This window comes from Ursus maritimus, unplaced genomic scaffold (genome assembly GCF_017311325.1).
Source record: "Ursus maritimus isolate PB19 unplaced genomic scaffold, ASM1731132v1 scaffold_1, whole genome shotgun sequence".
NCBI lineage: Eukaryota > Metazoa > Chordata > Mammalia > Carnivora > Ursidae > Ursus > Ursus maritimus.
In genome coordinates this window covers 37,951,465-37,972,566 of record NW_024423343.1, presented here as the reverse complement: position 1 = coordinate 37,972,566, position 21,102 = coordinate 37,951,465, and the positions used below count along the sequence as shown (strand labels likewise).

Here is a 21,102-nt window from a genome sequence, read left to right as displayed (position 1 = left end):
CCATATAAAACCCTTAAGGCAAATGGGAACATCCCTTCAGATTGCTACATTTTCATAAGGAAACTATATATATATAGTTTTATATATATATGTAGTTATAGTTATATAAATATATGAATATATTTGTGTGTTTATGTATATACACATGACATTTATACACATGTATGTTAATATACATATGTTTATTCTATTTTTGTTTTTAAATATATACTATTTTTGAATATATAATTATATATGTAACTCTATGTGTGTGTGTATGTGTGTGTGTGTGTGTGTGTGTGTGTGTGTATGTTTCAGAAAGAATATTTATACTACAGTTCATATGGAACCATAGTGAAAATTCTAGTCATAGCCCTGTCACTCATGGACAGAGACAAAGAAAATCACTTAATCTCTGCCCCAGAGATTAAATCTTTGTTCAACTGTAAAATGGAATAACTGCCCTGCTTTCTTCATAGGCATGTGAGACTCAAGTCCAATGAAACAAAGGATGTAAAACTTCTTTGAAGAGGTAAAAATCACTATAAAAATACAGAGTAGAAGTAAGTTAGGGAATATATGAGGAATTAAACTTACCATACCTATGTTACAACAGATGAATGATAGCAGTAAAATTGTTTTCTACTTTTGAGGTCTTTGAAGATCATGGGCCAGCATCCCATTTTCTATTAACTAAAGAAGGTTTTCATAACCTTTCATTAATTATGTCATAAGCCCTGTGCTAAACCCTGAGGACACAGAGATGAGCACAGCCCCATCATTCAAAAGGATGGGAAGGAACATTATAGGGAGAGGTGGGAGGAACAGTTTCCCTGGAGGCAGAAAGTAGAGCGTGGAAATCACAGGCCACGGTAGCCGTGAAAATACTGAAACACAGAGAGAACTAGCAGAGCGATGAGTGACAGGGGCCCCAGCACGCAAGAAACACTGAGCAGGTAGGATTAGATGACAAGAGCTTAGTCTTCCGGGAAGCAGACACTGACAAAGCTGTGGGTGAAGAGAAAAGCTCTCCCTCAGTGGTTCCGTGGTTCTCAGTGGGTGAGGGGTTTTTCAGTGTTTGGGTTGTTGTTTTGTTTTGGTCTTATAGAGAAAGATTCAGTAAATGGATGTGACTTTCTACCTGAAACCAAAGAAGATTAGGAAAGAACAAACGGGCCCTATTGCATCACATGATCAAGTCTCATGGTAACGCACAGACGATCTCGTCCGGGAAGCAGCTGCGTATGGAGGCGCCAGCAGTATTGGGAGAGCGGGCAAGCTGATAATTGTAGACGGAACTCCTCTGAATGATCTCTCATGTGATTTAAAAGGTCCCCTTTAGTTCCTGCTTCTCTACTCTAAAACTCCTTTCCTAACCTTATTCTGGGTTGTCTCCTGTTTTCCACGCAAGAAATGAACACCTGATGGCTGAGTGAATGATCAACTGAAGTTCGTTAGTAGAATTTTGTTAAAATAACATTCTTTTGAGCTTAATATGTTTTGTTTGGTTGAGTGTTTTGAGGTGTTAGAAATGAAAAATATTGAGAGGGGGGCGCCTGGGTGGCGCAGTCGTTAAGCGTCTGCCTTCGGCTCAGGGCATGATCCCGGCATTCTGGGATCGAGCCCCACAACAGGCTCCTCCGCTAGGAGTCTGCTTCTTCCTCTCCCACTCCCCTGCTGTGTTTCCTCTCTCGCTGGCTGTCTCTCTGTCACATAAATAAATAAAATCTAAAAAAAAAAATATTGAGAGGAGTTGAGGGGAATGTTGTTGCCACTTGGCAGCAGAGTAAGAACATTATATATAAATACTCATTTCTTATCAATCAACCACAGTGCAAATAATAATCCTTTTTTTTTTTCTGGCACCTACCTTCCTTCCTTCCCTCCTTCCCTCTCTCTCTCTTCCTTCCTTCCTTTTCCTTCCTTCCTTTTTCTTTCTTTCTTTCTTTCTTTCTTTCTTTCTTTCTTTCTTTCTTTTCTTTCNTTCCTTCCTTCCTTCCTTCCTTCCTTCCTTCCTTCCTTCCTTCCTTCCTTCCTTCCTTTTGTGTTATAGAGACCATATATCCGGGATTACCTGGCCCAGTCTTGATTTCATCTAATTTTATTCTTCTCAATAACATAAGTGAGTACATCAAAGCTAAATAAAATCTATCTTTCATATTTAATAAATTCTTCATCAAGAATAGGTATACTGAGGGCGTCTGGGTGGCTCAGTTGGTTAAGCATCTGACTCTTGGTTTTGGCTCAAGTATTGATCTCAGGGTCATGGGATGGAGCCCCCGCTGAGCAAGGAGTCTGCTTGTCTCCCTCTCCCTATGCCAGTCCCCCTGCATACACTCTCTCTCCCTCCCTCTCAAATAAATAATTCTTTAAAAACAAAACAAAATAAAAAGAATAGGTATTCTGAATCCACGCTTGGAAAATATAATCACTGCATCTACAGTGAATGTCTCTCATGTTCACAAGAGAGCAGATCTGAGCATTCATATACCTTTTTTCACAAAACAAAATTTATTATAAACAAAGTCAAGTTACATTGTTTCCATAAGACGTATGCAAGGATGTGAAAATAGCCCTGTCTTACACAGCCTGTAAGTATTTTTAATCATAAGGGATTTTATATTATTTTCATCTAGCTAAAGAGTAAAATGGAGGGAAAATTTAACTTATTAGCAAAACTAATTGTACACTATCAATTCATCTATTTTGCAATAGCAGGAATTCCTGACTTGTAAGAATATATTTATGTATTTTTGAATAATATTTTTCCGCATTAAGTACCAAGGACTTTAGATGGTAGAATTAATGCATTTCTACAGCTTAATAAAAGCCAGAATAATAATTTTTGGCATGTATGTTAGAAACATTATTCACTTACATATTTGGAGACATATTTATGTATTACATTAATTAGACAAACACAGGCATACCAACTATAAAAGACATGACACTAATAATTAAATCTTGAGTTTTCAGAATTCGCCTATGAATACAATTTTGGAAGAAATCTGATCATACCAGCAGAGGGCAGTAGTATATACCTTAAAGCAACCACAATGCAAAAAAAAAAAGAAAAAAAAATACAAAAAACCAATATTTTGTTTTTCAAGTTTTCCTTTAGAGTTATGACAACCATATATCTATTTAATTTCATTATTTTCAATAAAAATGATTAAGTTACCGTTACATGAAATCTATTTTTTATGACTCTTTTAAAATAAACTGATTATCTTCAAATAATAAAAACATAGAATTAGGAAAGCCTTTAAATTAATATACTCCTTTTGTATGTTGAACATTTTCAATAATATAAACAGGGAATCTACTGAAACAGTTACGGATAATAAACAATTCAAGCAAAAAAAAAAAGACTAGATAATAAATCTTAAAATAAGGAAACGAAATAAAAATTTGTTTCATAACATTTTGTTACATAATCTAAGAAAAAGAAGAGATTCCATCAAGTAATACCCTCTACCAAAAAAACTGTGCAACTTATTCCCATAAATTCATACCTTGAGATCATTAGCAAGCTAGATCTAGCTACTTTAATTCCTACCACAGATAAGTCAGGGAAATATGACTTCCTAAACCCAAAAGAAATTAAATCTTACACAAATGCATACATGCAGAGCATGGGCCATCTTTGTGGCTGGTAATGAAGACAATTTGGGTGGGAAAAAAAAAATTAAATTGCTTTAAAGAGAATACTTTAAAATCAAGATCAGCTTCCCAGCAAAAGATGTTTTGAAATCATGCCTAAGAAAAGGGAAAAACAATGAAAACATGAAGACAAAAGAAACAAAAAATCTTTAAGCTGCTGAGTATTTTCACACTGTTAAAATGTGTTATTTGTCCAAAGTCCAGATGTGTTACTGTTGTGACAAAAGCAGTGAGGTCATTTAACGTAACATCTCTTTATTCTAGGAATTCCAAAGTTACAGGTCATAGACAAATTGTATCAGAATCACTTAAGGAACCAATCAACCAAACAAACAAACGGATGCTTGGGGCCTCCTCCAGACCTAATGAACCAGGATCTCTAAGATCTGGGAATCAAGAATATGCATTTATTTATAGAACTTGACCAAGTTTAAAAGCTACAGCCTTTTACCACAACCCAACAACTGTGAATCCAGCCTCTACTTGAAACAACGTAGTGATGAGAAACTTGTACCCAAGAAGGCAGCCTGCACTGGTAAGTTAGAACCTGGTGCTTGGTGACGTCATACTGGTAGCTTTAAATTGGCTATAGTTGGGAATACTAACATTACAGAAATCAGGAAATGCAAACCAGGCCTTGATATTATTTTGTGGGCTGTCTAGGATAGGTGTGGGCCAATTACGGACCCATGGGCTGGCTGGCTGTGTCTGCAAACAAAGTTTTTGAGATACAGACACGTCCATTTGTTTTCCTGTTGTCTTTGGCCCAGAAGCTGAAAATACTTACTTTATGGACCTTTACAAAAAAGTTTTTTGCTTTTTTCTAGATGTAAGGTCCAGACTTAAGAAACCGATGGAGAAAGTAAAATGCTAATAATACAGATTAAAGTTCATGTTGTGCTGTGACACTGCACACAGCGCACGCGCAAGTGCGAGCGCACACGCACACACACGCACACACGCGCACACGCATGCACACACGAAGACATATAAGTCCAGTATTCAAAAACTGTTACCTGGCTCAAAAAGAAGTACTACTGACCTAACACAGGAGTGTGAAGCTCCAACTTGTGTCTTCCCTGCTTCACTGTTGTCTTTATGGTTAATGTAGATGAAAACATTCATGTGGGAACTACACTTGTCTGTGAACTAAAACTGTAGGTTGGTTACCGATACAAGACTTCAGCAGAAAGCAACAGAAGTATTCTGTGTATATTTTATTATTTGTAAATTGTGTGCTACACATCCTTCATTCAGTAAAATTTGTAAGATACACACACACACACACACACACACACACACACACTTTTCCCAGAGCTGTTGTTGAACATTTACCAGCAAACCCTTGAACGTTACTATCCAATCAACTGCTCATTCTGGAAGCCTTTCTTTTCTCGTCTCCACCTTCTAAAGTATTAACAAGAATATCTGCTCTTCCTCCAAAACATGCCCCATATTCATCCACTTGTCACCATCTCCACTGCTAGTGCACTAGTCCCAGCTCCTTCTATGTCTCACCACAGGGCCTTTTCACTTGGCTCCCTGATGCCAGTCTTGCCCTCTAAAACCCATTCTCAGCAAAGCAGCTAGAAGGAACTTTGAAACATTGCAATTAGACCCCTACAGGAAATCTCTTTAGAATAAATCCATTTAGAATGAAGTCCAAACTCTTTGCCAGATCATACCAGCCCTACATTCTGAAGCCCTGCTCATCTCTCTGACCTTGTACCACATCAGACTCATTCAAGCCTTGGAGCCTTTTCTTTTCCTTGGCAAGGAAGGTTCTGCTCCCAGGCCTTTACCCTACTGGCTTGTTGACGTTTTACAAACAGCTTAACTATAGCTCCCTCAAAGAGGTCTTCCTATCCACCCAATCTAAAGTGGTGCCTCCAGGACCTTATCCTCAGGTACACCCTAGTCCCGTGTAGGGTGCCTCACCACGCTGCACCATTTGAATTACCTTTTCTGATTCACTAGTTTATCATTATAATCTGCTCTATCTTGTTGACCACTCTATCCCCAGTCTAGACTGTACCAGGCAAATCACAGGCATTTAGTAAGTCCTGGTTGAATGAAAGCATGAACAAAGGGACAAACAGATAAACAAAGGAAAACCTGAGCTATCTGACTTTAACCCTAATGCTCTTCCCACCACAGAGCGATACTGTTTTACAGTGCCAACTGTAAATGCTAGCCCATTCTTCTTTGTATACAAGCCTTGCCATCTCCTAAAATCTAGGTTCATGTACCCTGGCTTCTGCCTACCTTCTCAGGCTCCAACCTGACTTTCGGGAGTGTCCTGTGACCTTAACACACCAGCAATGCCGAAGGGCTCTCCTAGCAATCCCGTTCCAGTACTTCCATAGTAATTACCCAGACAGCTCTACTTCAGAGATCTTTAAAATATGCCTCTATTGATTTATTTTTCAGATTTCAGCAATGCATAAAGTTTATATTTTCTCTTTCAGAGAGCATGTGCTACAACCTCAAGTCTGATCTGACCACTGCCTGTTGTCGATGTTCAGATATTCAGTTACATTTTTGCAGGCGAAATAAGGTGGTCATGAAGAGCACATGCTCTAGAGTTAGTATCTCTGGAATTTTAACCCCAAAGACACCGCTTAGCAGGGGAATTTTTTTGTTTGTTTGTTTGTTTGTTTTTTATGTATAGTTGACACACTATATTACATTAGTTTCAGGTGTACCACATAGTGATTTGACAACTCTATTTTAAGCTATGCTCACCACAACTATAGCCACCATGGGTCACCATACAATGCCATTACAATACCATTGGCAATATTTCCTATGCTATAGACTTTATTCCTATGATTTGGTCATTCCATCCCTGGAAGCCTGTATCTTAGGAATGTTATTTAACTTCCCTGTGTTTCAGTTTCTTTATCTGGAAAAATGGAAATTTTATCTGACTCATAGGTTTATTGGGACTAAATGGGTTAAAACATATATAGTGCTTAACACACGCCTTGGAACAAACTTAGTCCTGCATAAACAGCTCTTGCCATTCTTACAATTATTATGTAAACCAGGATAATTTCCTTTGGCCTGTTGCTTTTTCCATTGCCAACTCTCAGATTTGATACTCACAGGGTTAGAATGCAGCACGGTGAAGAACTCTGGGCTGATGAGGAACTTCACAGGGGGAGACTGTAACAGCAACGTGAGCCTGGATCTAGAGGTAGAGTGGGGCAGGACGTTCTCCCGTCGGAAATCTAGATGGGGCAGACCACAAAGGCTTTCAGGAAAATCTTTCCTTGTAGTGGAAACATATTTATTCCCTTCCATCTATGTTTTAAAAGAACCAAGGAATACCTGTATCATTTACTATTATTTTAATCCTCCAAACACTCTTTGCTTTGATGTAAATTCATAGATAAGACCTGACTAAAATGGAATTGAATATTTCTAGCCAGTATTAACATTTTAATGAACTCTTAGATGTTTTAAGTTATCAGATTCAATCATTTTCCTCTATCCCACACATCCAGAGATTAAAGTCATTTATATTCTATTTGGTTTTGTGATTCTTTTCTTGGTACTAGTAAAAAGTCAAGGATTAGAAGAGGTCTCTGGTGAATTCTACTATTTGCATTGGATTACCAGACTTATTGAAGATCAAAAGTTCACTAAAAGAAAAACCTCATTTCTTGGAAATCCTTGTTATTTGTTTTCTACTTTTGTGAGATTACAAACCAAACCAAGATACAGGCTCTTACCTGCACTGGCTTGGTGAAAGTCGGCTTCCTCCCCTGCCCCATCGATAGTGTTGGTATTTTCTTCAGGCCTCTCGTTAGTCATGGTTCTGCGGATACTCTGGTATCTAAAATCAGGAGCCTAGCATTACATCACAGCAGCCTCCAAAATGAGGGACTCAACCACTCCCCCAGAGCCCAGAAATTTTCACTATCTTCTCAGCCTCAGCCAATCTCTTCCCCAAATCCCCCCCACCCCAATTCCCTGAGCTTCTGCGCCATCTGTTGTTTAAGTAAATTACAATGCGTTGAATTCCTTCTGTCCATTGTTTGTGGAACATTTTCCTAACAAAGTAATAAAACTTAAAAAAAAAAAAAACCTGTGGCCCTTAACCAAAGAAAATTAAATTTATATTATACTGTTAAAGAAAAGAACTTTCTACTTCATAGCCAGTAGTTTTCAAAAAAGAATGACATTTAAAAAGGTTAAGTTGATAATAAAGATGCATGATGAATGGAGATTGTAGATATTTAGGAAGATACTTGACTCATATTATACATGTATATGCTCTATTTTACTAAAAATCAATGCCTTGGGTTGGTAGAAGGGGTCATCATTACATACTTCCTCTCTAGTTTCCAAACAAACAGTGTATGCATGTGGTTATTATTTTTCTAAGCAAGAGAAGTGTAGTGAAGTCTATAAATCAAGAGGTACAAGCTATATGTTAATGACAGGTCACCCAAAGCTGAAAGACAGACAACCATGTTTTCTACTCTGGCCCACTTAAAAGTAAGCCCAACCACACTACAGTCATTGTGAAAACGCCCATCCTCACCTCCGGTTCAGCTGCTCCATTTGCTGTATGGAGTTGGACCTCTGCAGCACCTGGGGCGCCGGGGGCGCTGTTGGCCGCTGCCACGTGGTGGTTCTGTTGACGTGATCCACATAGAAGATCCTGCCGTGGCTGTCAATGCGCGCCTCCCAGTCTACACAGTAGGAATGCACCAAGAGGGGTTAGAAGAGGAGCAGAGACCATTAATATGGTTCATTAACTTCAGCATGGGTTTTCCCTGACATGTTGGACACTGGGGCTAATAACATATTTCTCACTGCATCATCAGGCACCTCCCTCAGTCCACTTCAGGATCTGTTGCGATCAGTTAGTAAACATACCCTGTGTTTAAAGAATCTCTGAATGTAGAGAATCCTTCCAGATCTGTCCACAATGCCCATCTCCATATATGAGTGCCAGTGTTTTAAAAATACAAGTTGTTGGTATCATGAGACTTTGGATATTTGCATCAAAATTGGTGTCAATGATTGTTTTCACCAAAATTGATTTCTATCTCTCTCTTTTATTTTCCAGTTTGGATGAAAGACTCATATAGCTGGAAACTTCCAAGTGCATATTTACATACAATTCTGGTAAATGTAGTCTTCAGAAGAAAGTAATGCTAGCCCAGTCATCAAATACTATCATTATCTACAAACTTCCATTTGTACTTTCCCAAAGATGAATACATTTTCAGAATAAGGGTAATTACTTGCCTCCAACCTCAAATAAATACAACGTTTTAAAATATTATTTAATTTTATGCTTAAGCAATCTCATTAAGTCTGTTCATCTTTGTAAACAAATATATAAGTGCATGTTCTGTAGAAACAGAAAGCAGAGTCGTCGTCAGACCTCTGTGGCCCTCCAAAGGGCCATTCTCCTATCAAAATACACAAAGCATGAGCGAATCTTTTCAAAAGGCAAAGTTTTAAAACTGACTGTAGTTGGGAAGTGCAATTTATATAGCAATATACAAAAACAGCAGAGGGATGCCTGCGTGGCTCAGTCAGTTAAAGATTCAGCTCTTGATTTCAGCTCAGGTCATGATGTCTGAGTCATGGGATCAAGCCCCGCATCAGGCTCCATCCTACGTGTGGAACCTGCTTGGAATTCTCTCTCTCCCTCTCCTTCAGCCCCCTTCCCCCCCCACTCACTCACTCTCTCTCTAATAAATAATTAAATCTTTAAAAAATAAAACAGCAGAAATCTATTCTTTAACCAGCGAAGTTTTTACACATCTCTATTTCTGTGTAAAATAGTTTTTGAATTTAATAAGCACCTGTCTCCTTAACAGCTCAATTATTTCAAAACTCCCCATGTCATCACATAGCTTATCAACAGAAACCATGGGTCTAACCCTGGAGACTAGCAGGAAGGCAAGTTTGCTCCTGACCACCTATGGCATTTACTCTGAAAGTGAATAGAGCAAGTATTCTAACAAAGTTCTCAGCGTTGGAAGGACCTGAATGGTAGACCCCAACAGCAGATCACTGAAGGCTGCCTCTGTGCAGGGGGTGGGGGTGGGGGAGGGGAAAGATCTGTTTTTGTGGATCCTAGCACATGGTAATTCATGACAAATAGCAAGAAAAAGAAAAATTGGGCTGAGAAAAAGCACCACACAGACAAAAAACCACTCAGTGCCACTCACGCTCCAAGGTAACACAGACTCACAACGAACCAGCCTGCCAAATCTGAATTCTTTGGACACAGTTGCAATCTCATCAATAAGACATTTCCAAAGGCCTCATGATCAGCCTGCCATAAGCTGACAAATAGGAACTACATTAGAGCATTTTCGGGAACCATTTTCCAAACCCTTTGATCTAGAGTCCATTGTTTTGCTCTGCTCTTTGCATACTTTTTCATCTCAAAGATTTTGAGAACCAATTGTTCCAACTCATTAGAGCCGGGAGAATTCAAGCACATAGTAGATGCAACTCAAATGCACAAGAAAACAAATGGCCATTTCTTTCCCCAAAAGTGTTTACAGTAGCTTCCAATACTAAAAATGTAGAATAGGTCAATTAGGGATAAAAACAGAATAGAAACCAACTAAAGAAAGTAGAAAGAGAGGTGCTGCCAAGCTCCCAAGATAAGTTTAAACCTCAGATTTGGCTCTGAGTTTTCTGGCAGTTAAGGCAGAAATGAAAACACATTGTGGCATACTTTCCATTTTCTGACAAAAGAAAGTAAAAAAATTATCTTCAAAGAAAGAACTTTTTCCTTGAACAAACTGCATAGGAATTTACCCCACAGAATGTGTTCTCTATAAGGGCCATATGGGTAACAAAATGGGGGAGGAGGGAGAGTGGGGAATCTCCACACATATTTACCACTACACCTTGCACATAGCATGAAATGAATGAACAAGTAATTTCAATAACATAAAATCATAACAAAGAATGATTCTTGTGTTCACTTTCCACAAAGTCCAGGAATAACCTTAATGTATTTCAACAAAGACACCTCTGGGTGTCATGAGAAGAATAAGAAAATGAGGCCGGAAATTTGCTTTTAAAGAACGTGGGACGTTGGATGCACGTTAAGACTATCCCTATCAAATGCCATATCCTTACATTGAGGCGGCTACTTAAGATCCCAACAGAGAAATGCTGTCTTGCTGATTTCAAGTGGACACTTAGCATCAGATTGAGAAAGGCTGCTATGTTGTTGACTCTTACCCAAGTGGTCAATGCCCTTCCATCCAGACACAGATAGTAGAGGTGCCTCTAGGAAGATTAGCTCGCTATTGTATCTATCAGAGTTTCTTGGCAGGGTGGAGAGGTGGGTATGGTTACTTATAAATTTTTATATTGGGCCTGGTTTATTCTTGGTACAAGTAAGCACTAGAGAACTCATTGCGCAGCATCAAAGTTTTCTTCCAGAGACCATGATAAAATCAGACAGGCAGGATTAGAAGACTGGGAACTGGACATTTACTTCCTTGTCTTGCAACATTGTAAAATGGGGTGTATAATCAGTGTGCAATGAGTCTGAGAACAATGTATTGGGGTGCGTGTATATATGTAGTATACCAAACTGGGAAGTAGAAAGCCTGGGGCTTCTGGCCATGGCTTTGTCACAGCTTTGTTACATGACCTTCAACAAACCACAGTTTCTTTACCTGAAAAATGAGAGGGCAGAATTATACCTTGCTAAGGTCACTTTCAGTTCTAAAATTGAGCACTGGGTGTTATATGCAAACAATGAATCATGGAACACTACATAAAAAACTAATGATGTACTGTATGGTGACTAACAAAGCATAATAATAATAATAAAAAAAGAATCTTCGAAATGACACCCATTTTTCTACATTGGGTTTAGTAAGAATCTGTCAACATCTTATGCCTCGGCCAGAATTTGCAAACGAAACTCTAATTAATTTAGCCATACAGAGCCAGGGGCCTTGAGGTCCTGAGAACCATCTGCCAACTCCAAGTTAGCCACCACAGCCCCAACATTACCTCTTGGGCCTACTGGTCTTCCACATAAGATTTCATTTGCATAAAAAGCTTCATGGCAATAACAAGGTTTGAGAACTGTTATCTACAGAAATGCTTCTCAAAGTAAGTATGCTTCTCAAATGCTTCTCTGACAGTAGGTATCAGAATCACTTTGAGGATAAATAAAAATCCAGATTCCCAGGACACACCTCAGATCTGCAAACTCAGACTATCTGAAGCTAAGACTCAGTTGTCTACATTTTTTACAACCTTCCCAAGTGACTCCCAGATGCACTAAAATGTGAGGAACCCTGACACAAATTTATAAGAACTGAAAGCTAATTTACTAGACAAACCCATGGAGCTAATGCTAGATTTCTCAGAGGTCACAATGTACAGGCTCACAAGAAACTAAACTTCATCCTAAAGACTCCGAACTGAAATCCAGGAGCAAGTGGACTGGCAGACACCCTGAGACTCAAACAGAACAGCCCCCTTTAAATAGCTGGAGAATAAGGGGAAGTCAGAGTTGGAAAGTGTATAAAAGTACACCAAGGCCACTGTCCCATCATGAATCCCCAGGCAGGACACCGGATGGAGGCAGAGCAGGGAAGGTTTTAGACATTTCCAACTTTTAAAATCAGCCTATGTGGGAAGGGAGCAGGGGTCATCCCTGTGATCCCTCTTCATCTCATCAGGCTTCTCTCCCAGTCCTTTCTCACCAGAACTTGGTCTCTGCTGGACTGTCCAGTTGGTGATGAAATGAAACTGTGAACAAAACTAGGAGAGTGCTGAAACTGGGAAGATCAATGACTAGACAGAAAGGATGACATTTCAGGGGAAGCATGAACCACGTGAACCAAAGGGGTGAGAAGATCACGACTGGGACCTGAATTAGTTATAACTGGGTTTAGAAAGATGAGGAAACTGAACATTGGGAAGTAATATACAAACCACTGTAAGAAATTATAAGAACCATGGTACCTTCACCACATGGTAAGATGATAAAGTTATTTTGAACGGAAGGTATTCTAAGGGGAAAAATTAAGCTTTTGTGGTAGCCGCTGAACAGCAGCGTTTAAAAGATTAGTTTTTCCTTATTTCAACACTCAAGGAGGTATATACCATTTGTACAAAGTGCAAAAGTAAGTTAACTTAGCTATGATTTTGGGAGTCAGCATAGTAGGTCTACTTCCCCTTCAGGAGGACAGGTTAGTGATCAAAAGGGGCCCAAAGAGACTTCTAGGCCCCAGTGATGGGGCACTGGTGCACATGTCCGCTCAGGCGGGGAGGATTTAGCAGGCGGAATGTGCTCTTTTCTGTATGTATATTACACTTAAATAAAAAGTTTTAAAAATCTCAAACAGCTGCCTATGGTGGGCCTTAATAGTCATTTTTTAAAGAAAATAGCTTTTTAGATTAAAAGTATCAATTCTTCTCTTAAAGCTCACTTTTAAGCTCTAGAAAATAAGAGCCCCTAGCCTTAAACATAGTAGAAAGTCAGATTAATTACACCTTTCAGATTCACTGCCTTCTTTTAAACCCTCATTTCAAAGGATGCTTTAATGAAAGTGCACAATCACAAAAAATGATAAACATTCTCTTGTGTTTCTCCACACCTGCCCATTTGAACCCGGCACCTAAGTAGTACGCTAGTCCTAACAACCTGGCAATAATCCTGGGATCCTACAAGAGTCCAATAATCTAGATGGTTCATCACTGAGTCTAATCCATTTCTACATTTTTGGTAGAAAAACACTCAACATTTCCTTACTATCCCCAGTGCAGCAAGGAATTAAGTCACAATTATACTGGACCCCGTAAGAAAAATAAAATAGTTTTTCAGAAGGGGCTGAGCTGACCATTCTTTTTTCGTTTATCTTAATGCTAAAATGACATGATCTGTCATGCTGATGATGTTCAGCCCTCACCCGCCTCCAGCTGCCAGTGCCAGCAATCACCTCAGAAGAAGATATGCACATTCTGAAGGCACTCAGTGCGGATTCAAATTTGAGCCACTTCTAGGGAGGGCTCTCTCCACACTGCCATGCGGTCCTCAACACCTGGAGTGTTCTTTTGTTGTATGGATCATGAGACCATCTCTCAGTCAGGGGTTGGAGTTACATAGTTACATAGTTACATAGCTCACAAGTTCGCAGGGCCCACGGCCTAAAGCAAAACAATTGGGAGAACAGCATAACAGCTGTGTCATCTCTGTACTAAGTCCAAGATCAGTTCCCTGATCCTGAGATAGGAGGAATGACTGGACACAGAAGCAAACAAGGAAAACTGCTTTACATAAAAAGAGACCACATAGATGTTCAGAGACTAAGCTGTAACACCGATGCACGGACCACCACGTGATCGGCTGTAAGTGAAAAGGTACAGCAAGGGAGACCACCGAATCCCCTTAACGGAGTTTGTCAATCTTCAGAGAGAAGCATACATTTGCTGGGTGGTTTCCTCACTGCATGTTAGAACACAAGTGTTCTCAAGGTGAAAATAAGCTCAAATAACAACAATAATAATTAGGAAAAGAAAAGAAAGAATCAAGAATGGGGGGTGGGCATCAAAGCCCAAGGTACAGTGTTTCTGCAGGCTGCCCTACAGGGTTGAGGACAGTGAAGGACACAAGGAGGGAAAAGTGCTTCTGAGTTGGATACAAAATTAACAGAGCAAACCTGTTTATGCTATGCTTGTATTGTTGCCACGACCACTTTTCTTATACTTCAGGGCCCCCTGGGGAAGAGTCCTGCTGAGTAACCTTAACCCAGCAGAAGGAGAAGAAAGCTGAGCACCTGTTGAGCCTTCCTAGGTCTGACCTCAAAACACTACAATAGAATAAAGTTTCAGTGAAAGCCCCGAAGCCTCTGACTTAAGGTAATGCTTGTACCTAACAGATAACACACCACCACATAAGCCACTGTTCTGCTGCTAACTAAACTTTCAGAATATATATTCATCTACCCACGCACAGTCCCTTCCCTTCTAACCTTAGACTGGAATACCTGATAGAGAAGAAGGAAGGTTTAAGACTCTGTCTCAACTTTTACTAGTATGGGACCGTAAACAAGTTACTTAATTTATCTGGGCTTCCATTTCTCCATCTATAAAATGAAAGAATCACTTTAGCGAATTTCTACCCACTTGACCTACCTCATAAAAATGTAACAAAGAATAAAAAATAAAGCATGTAAAAGTGCTCTGTAAACTGTAAAGCACTATGCGAGTTTGAATATTATAATTCATAGTGTTAAAGTACAACTCTTAGCCTGAACATAATTCAGCCAGGTCACTTAAGGGATGGACTAATCTGCACACTCCAACCAGATGCCCTGGGGCCGAGCCTCCCAGGAGACACGGAGTGAAGGCAGAAGGCACAAGACAGTGTGGAATGTGGAAACCCACAGCTCCAAGTCAGAGGCATGGCCCGAGGGGGTAGCAGAGCTGCCCAGTTAGGAAAGGAAGGCAGAGAACTGGTTAGGTTGGGAAAGACAACTAGCAGGGCAGCCATGTGATTAAATAAGATATTGAAAGGATGAGACAGACATGAGAATAGGAGGGGCCGGAACAGTGGGAGGACAGAACTGAACAGTAATCAGGCATGCTCAGACCATACTCTGTAACCAATCCTAGATAATAGAAATCCCCAAATTTGTAACTTGCAAGTTGCATAAAAGGGATTAAGAATTTTTCTCCTCTTGGGGCACCTGAGTGACTCAGTCGGTTTAAGTGGTCAGCTCTTGATTTCCGCTCAGGTCATGATCTCAGGATCCCGGGATTGAGCCCAGCGTGGAGCCCTGCATGGGGTTCCACACTCAATGGGGAGTCTACTTGAGGATTCTTTCTATTTTTCCCTCTCCCTCTGGCCCTCCCCCCACACTCTCTCTCTTTCTCTCTCTCTCAAATAATCTTTAAAAAAATATTATTTAAAAAAAGAATTTTTTCCTCTTCAGTCACTCATTAAATTGGATATACTATTAGATTGCTTTTTTGTTTTTAGATATATCAACTTATTAAAATAAACCAATTGTTTCTTTTTTAAAATCCTTAAATACATTCTGTGTAATGCAAATATCAGTGTTTAAACAAATGCACTGAAATATCACAAACAGTGGTCATAATTTCAGCAGGGAAGTACCTGTCTTTATTAAATGCAATCTGGAAACCAAAATCATGGTTCAATAAAATTCAGAGCAATTAGATGTGGCCAGGAAGATGCCATTCACCCATACTCTGAAGTGACGCAATGCCTCTGGAACTCAAATTACTATTAATCCACATACACATATAAACAAAGCTCTTCCAGATTCCTCTCCTTATGTTTCCAATTCATTTTTTCCTATTATGTCTAAGTATCTCCCAGGGATATTTTTCTTTATTTCTCTAATCTTTTCTCCAGGGGTGAACAATAAGGAATTTTTTTATTCCCCCATCTGCTTAAGATGACACATTGGTTAATTTGGTCTTGGTCTATTTTTTAAAGTTGCTTAAAATATATATTTCTTATAAGTAACCACTTTCAATTATCAAAATACATGAACAAGGGGAGGAACTGTACAGAACAGAATTTCTAAAGGATCAAGTCAATAGTTTGATCAATTGTACATAGTACCATTCAGGTTTTTGTTAACACTCACCAAAACCAACCACTCAGCATTTCAGCTCTAAAAATGCATATTCCCACACCCCCTGCCTTTATGTCCCACCATTTTTGTTTAGATTTTTTTTTTTAATCTGAGAGAGAGAGAGAGCATGATCAGAGGGAAGGGCAGAGGGAGAGGGAGAAGCAGACTCCCCGCTGAACAGGGGGCCGGATGTGGGGCCCATTCCCAGGACCCTGGGATCATGACCTGAACCCCAAGGCAGACACTTAACCGACTGAGCCACCCAGGCACCCCTATGTCCCACCATTTTTAAAATACAGAAGGCCAAGGACATCAACTTCTTGCTATGATCACCTATATGGTGAGAGAGTGAATAAGAAGGAAAAGCAGTAACACAGAAAGATATATTTTCCAATGTGTACTTACAAGCAGTATTTACTGAGCTTTGTTACTATTCATCAAAATGCTTATCCTTACAGAGCAATATTGCTTTAAGGGATCCTGGACATTTAAACAGAGCTTAAATTATGTCTAGATTATGACTGGCCATGGGTATCACTCGGACCTGGGGATACAGGTTGCACAACTATTTTCCCAGAATCCCTCATCTTCAACCATCCCCCCTTTAAGTGTTACATGTTTCTTGAAAGTGAAAGAAATGACATATCTTTCAAAACCCCAGATAATTGTCATGCTCCAAATAGTGGTAGACCAATTTCTGACATTATTAACACTTCTCTGCATACCCCCAAGGAAAAAATCAGAATGCTGTACTTAATGATTTAAAATGCTGTAAGTGAATAGAAAGAAGTATACTGCAGAGTGAGGCTTTTCTAAGAGATTGTACCAATTCGTCTACTAACTGAAAATTCATGCTGCCATTAGGCATAATTTTAAAAATTTTCTGTTGTAAACCCAATTGTCCCAAATACCTGGTTCTGTTTCCCCAATTACAGTATGGACTCCATGGGTCTTACAGTATTTGCTTTTCCCCCCGCTGCCCCCTCCTTCAGCAGGACAGTGCCAGCGAGCAGTCATCAGCTCAGCACTTTCCCGTCTGCAACTGCTCTGTCAAGGGGCAGCCCTGAGATCCCTTTCTCTCAGGGAGTGTGTATGCATCGTCTCGGCCCCACGGAAAGGATCTGCCTGTCATCCTTGCACCCTCTGAGCAAGGCGAACCCCTTGGCTAACAGGTGCTCACTTGGTGGGAGAGCCTCGTCCACCCTCTGGTAGCGGCTAACATCCTGGCGTACCGAAGGCAGCGATCTCAATGGCTGGTGGCCATTGGCTTGAGAACCTAGGATTAAAGAGAAAAAGGTACTTGGGTCTTGTTTTCCCCTTCAGTGTCAAAACAGTCTGTGAAAAACCAAGCCAAACCAAAACCAAAACACCACCACAACCTAACATAAATCCTGGAGCTAGTCTCTTTTCTCTCCTTAGTCTCCTTTCCATAGGAGGACCCAGAAACAAAAGAAAAGAACAGGTGAATGCTTAGTCAGAAGAGGGTCTTCTAGAGAAATGTCTCTCTGTTACCCATCCCCCCCCACACACAATTTTTCCCCTCCTGGCTGGTCCTGGTCATGCACCAATGCTTTAGGGTCACATAATGGCCGCAGATGATGAAGGAAACAAAAACAAAAATAAAAGGAAAAAAGGAGGTGGAGGAGAAGAAGGGGATACTTTATGTAGAAAAATAAATTATAGCATAAGAAAATCATTCCCATTTCTGAGTCTGGGCTATTAAGGTGCAGGGAATTATCCTCAGACTTTCTGATGCATCAAAGGAAACATTCTACCAGGCCATGTTCACGGAGACACCACACAAATTTAACGTGTGGATTTGCATCCCCAGATACCAAAACACCTTATTCTTCAAGCGGCAGAACGCATCACCTAACTTAGTTAACATTTTTCACACTGCAGAAGGCAAAAATATTACAATTGATGGAAAGTACATATTAAGTTCCGTTTTGAAGGTTTTACACAAAGAGGAGTGACTTAAGATGTTCCTGAAAACCTCTACACATTACACTGATGTTAAAGCCACCAGCCTGTTTGGTTTTGTATCTACAAACCCAGGTCCCACTGGAGATTCATTATTGAACTTTGAAGACCACTATTCGTCAGGCCTCTTATTTCAAAAATAGAAGACCCATTTAAAAAAAAAAAAAAAAAGCTAACTGTGGAGCCCCAAGGTGAAGAATTCAGGTAACATGTGACCTGCAGTATCATTTACGTTGAGGGACAAAACTTCTCTTGAAGCGGTATGCCTGAGCCAAGAGCCACACCGGCTTGTACATCCTACCTCCAGTGGCGCCCTCCTCCTGCGCCGTCGCCCCTTCGCAAGCCCCGTGGGCATCCCCAGCATCACCCTCTTCTTGGGGCTGGCTCTCGGCGGCGGCAGCTCCCTCCAGGCTCCCCCGACGCTGCCAGACCTCCCCCACCTCCTCCTGGTGAGGTAGAGAGGCTGAGTCTGCCCCTGGCCCTTCCTCCTCTGCACTGGGCACCTGCACCACAGGTAAAGAGCTGGGCGTGCGTGTGGAAACCTGTGACCCTTCAGCGGGGCCACTGCTGGTGGGCTCTGCTGCACAGGCTCCGTCTTCCTCCTCCTGAGAAGAAAAGGCTGGGGTTTCGGGAAAGCGTGCACTCTCAAGAGACGAGCACCGTGTGTCCACCGAGGAGAGCTGCGTGGTAACGCTCTCATTGCAGGAGCTGTCAGCCCCCTCCAGGTCGCTCTCGCCCTCCGGCCTGGTGCTGGCCTCGCTCACACTCTCTGTCCTGGCAGGGTCACTGGGCTCTGTTTCAGAGGACACCTGGGAAGGCTCAGACCCCTGATCCAGGGACTCAGTCTCACTGATGGCTCTGCGGCTTCCTCCTGACGTGTCCGAAGTCCCCGTGTCTGCCCCGCTTGTGGGCTGATCCACCTCCTGAGAGCCACACAATTCGGTGCTGCCCTGGTCAGCACTCGGTTGAGACTCTTGGCCATTTTCACTTTCGTCTGGGACTGGGCCTGGGGGTAAGGAGCCCTCTGCAAGCTCTGGAAGATGTTCCGGCTTATCCTCGAAGGAAGCAGCTTCATTTGTGGAGGCTTCCTCGACCTCCACTGGGTTGTCTTCTGGCTTTGTCTGCGATGTCAGGCTCACGTCATCAGTTCTTGATGGTGTGCCAAACATTATTAACCCTCCTTCCTCCTCCAAGGAAGATGGATATCCTAGGTCTTGCTGGAACTCGTGGTCTTCCTCATCTGAGTCGATATGAAGCATTGCATTGAGTCTTGTGTCGGTGGGAAAACTACTCCTTAGTTTTGGAGAGGCTCCCATGGTCCTCTCTGAGCAGGTAGCCGTGCCCGGCCTGGAATGGCCATTGTGTTCAATCGCATCCAAGTAATCATTGAGTGAATCCTGACGTCCTCGGGGAGGTGAGGTCCTTGAAGAAGTAGAGGTTAATTCCTCTGTGTCTATTTCCAGAGTAGAGCTAGTCCTGAAAGAATGCTTGGGTGTCCCATCAGCAGCACTGTCCTCAGAAACTGGTCCATTAGAACAAACGGGGCTGTCATGATGGCCCCCCGGCATGTCCTCCTCATCAGAAGGGCTTCCGAGGTCTCCATTCACACTATTGACCCCAAGTATTGTGCCAACAGCTTCTGGAGAAGCATCTGAAGGAGAAAATGGCATTTATTAAGACAAAGTGGTAATAACAAAGAGACGCAGTGCTCGTCTCTTAATGTCCCATTCCTTTGTCACCAATCAGTTCAACAAATTCAGTCACCCCATTAAGGCCTCTTTACTGTATTATTGCCTTGCAAAGAGTAGCAACTCACTAATAAATGAGTATCTTGTTGGTCAGTTTGACATAATGAAGTGTCTATGTTCACTATTACTAGAAATTCTATAGCCCAGTTTCCAAATGCAGGCATAAACCTAAGAGGCATTTTTTTTTTTTTTTTTTTTTTGATAAACAAGCTTGCATATCTGCTGGAAAACTTCAGGAGGTAATCATTTATTGGCTATTTTATTTTCAGAACAGGACACAAATTCAAATTCTATTCAAATGTTAACTGACAACTGAGTAAGATTTAACAAGTTTTTCCTACAGCGATGTATTCATACAGCTATCTCACCTTCGTGCACAGAAGACGTAACCTCCACTTTAAACTGGAGGTACCCGCTCACGTGGTCAGCTGGGAGCCTGCGGCCGAGGTTGTAGCTGAGCATTTGATCACTGCAAGAGGAGAGATGGTTCTTTCCTTATTACAGTGGGGTCAGCCTGCACCTCCTCCAGCAGGCCACCCCCAAGTCTCACACACTTCTCTTAAAACTCTCAGACTCACAAGAAAATACAACCCTCGAAGGCACATTATAATCCAATGTAATAAGATTCATTCCCACAAAGGAATACTTACAAACCCCCCAGGATGCAAAGAAATCTTGTTATAAACTGAAAATGCAACACAGTATCATATGATTTTCTTAAAGGGGATTGATCTGCATTCTCATTGCTGAGGGTGACCAGGAAAAGAGCATTCTGAAGGTCATCAAGGAGCTGTGAAAGACCTATCGGTTTTGGCATTTTTTGACTCAGGTATAAAAGCGTAGAGGGCCTGGTTCCTCAGCATTTAGTACAATAGCAAACTGGTCCCACGAGGACACAACAGGTAAGGACTATCACACGATGACATGAGGGGCACTGCGCTACTCTACCTGAGCAGGAGCTGGAGGTTAGGAGACGGCAGGGTGAGAATTCTGTGTTTATTTAATCAAAGTCAAATGCAATTACATCATGACCTTGTATGAAGCAACTTTCATTCTCAATCTGATTTATTCTTAATTAAGGAAAATAATCAAAGGGATAGTAC

General features: G+C 41.0%; 1 protein-coding gene across 1 annotated transcript in view; it reads right to left on the bottom strand.

Annotated features, from left to right (window-relative positions):
• Window positions 1–19,819, bottom strand: part of LOC103659698 (E3 ubiquitin-protein ligase HECW2) — a 119,606-nt gene extending 99,787 nt beyond the window's left edge. Inside the window, exons 1-5 of the mRNA XM_008687289.2 lie at window positions 18,553–19,819; window positions 17,449–17,544; window positions 8,195–8,345; window positions 7,380–7,483; window positions 6,751–6,875 (exon numbers count right to left, since the gene is read on the bottom strand). Of these exons, the coding sequence (XP_008685511.2) occupies window positions 6,751–6,875; window positions 7,380–7,483; window positions 8,195–8,345; window positions 17,449–17,544; window positions 18,553–19,819 (1,743 nt within the window). The remainder of the gene's footprint in view (window positions 1–6,750; window positions 6,876–7,379; window positions 7,484–8,194; window positions 8,346–17,448; window positions 17,545–18,552) is intronic.
• Between the last annotated feature and the right edge of the window lie 1,283 nt (window positions 19,820–21,102).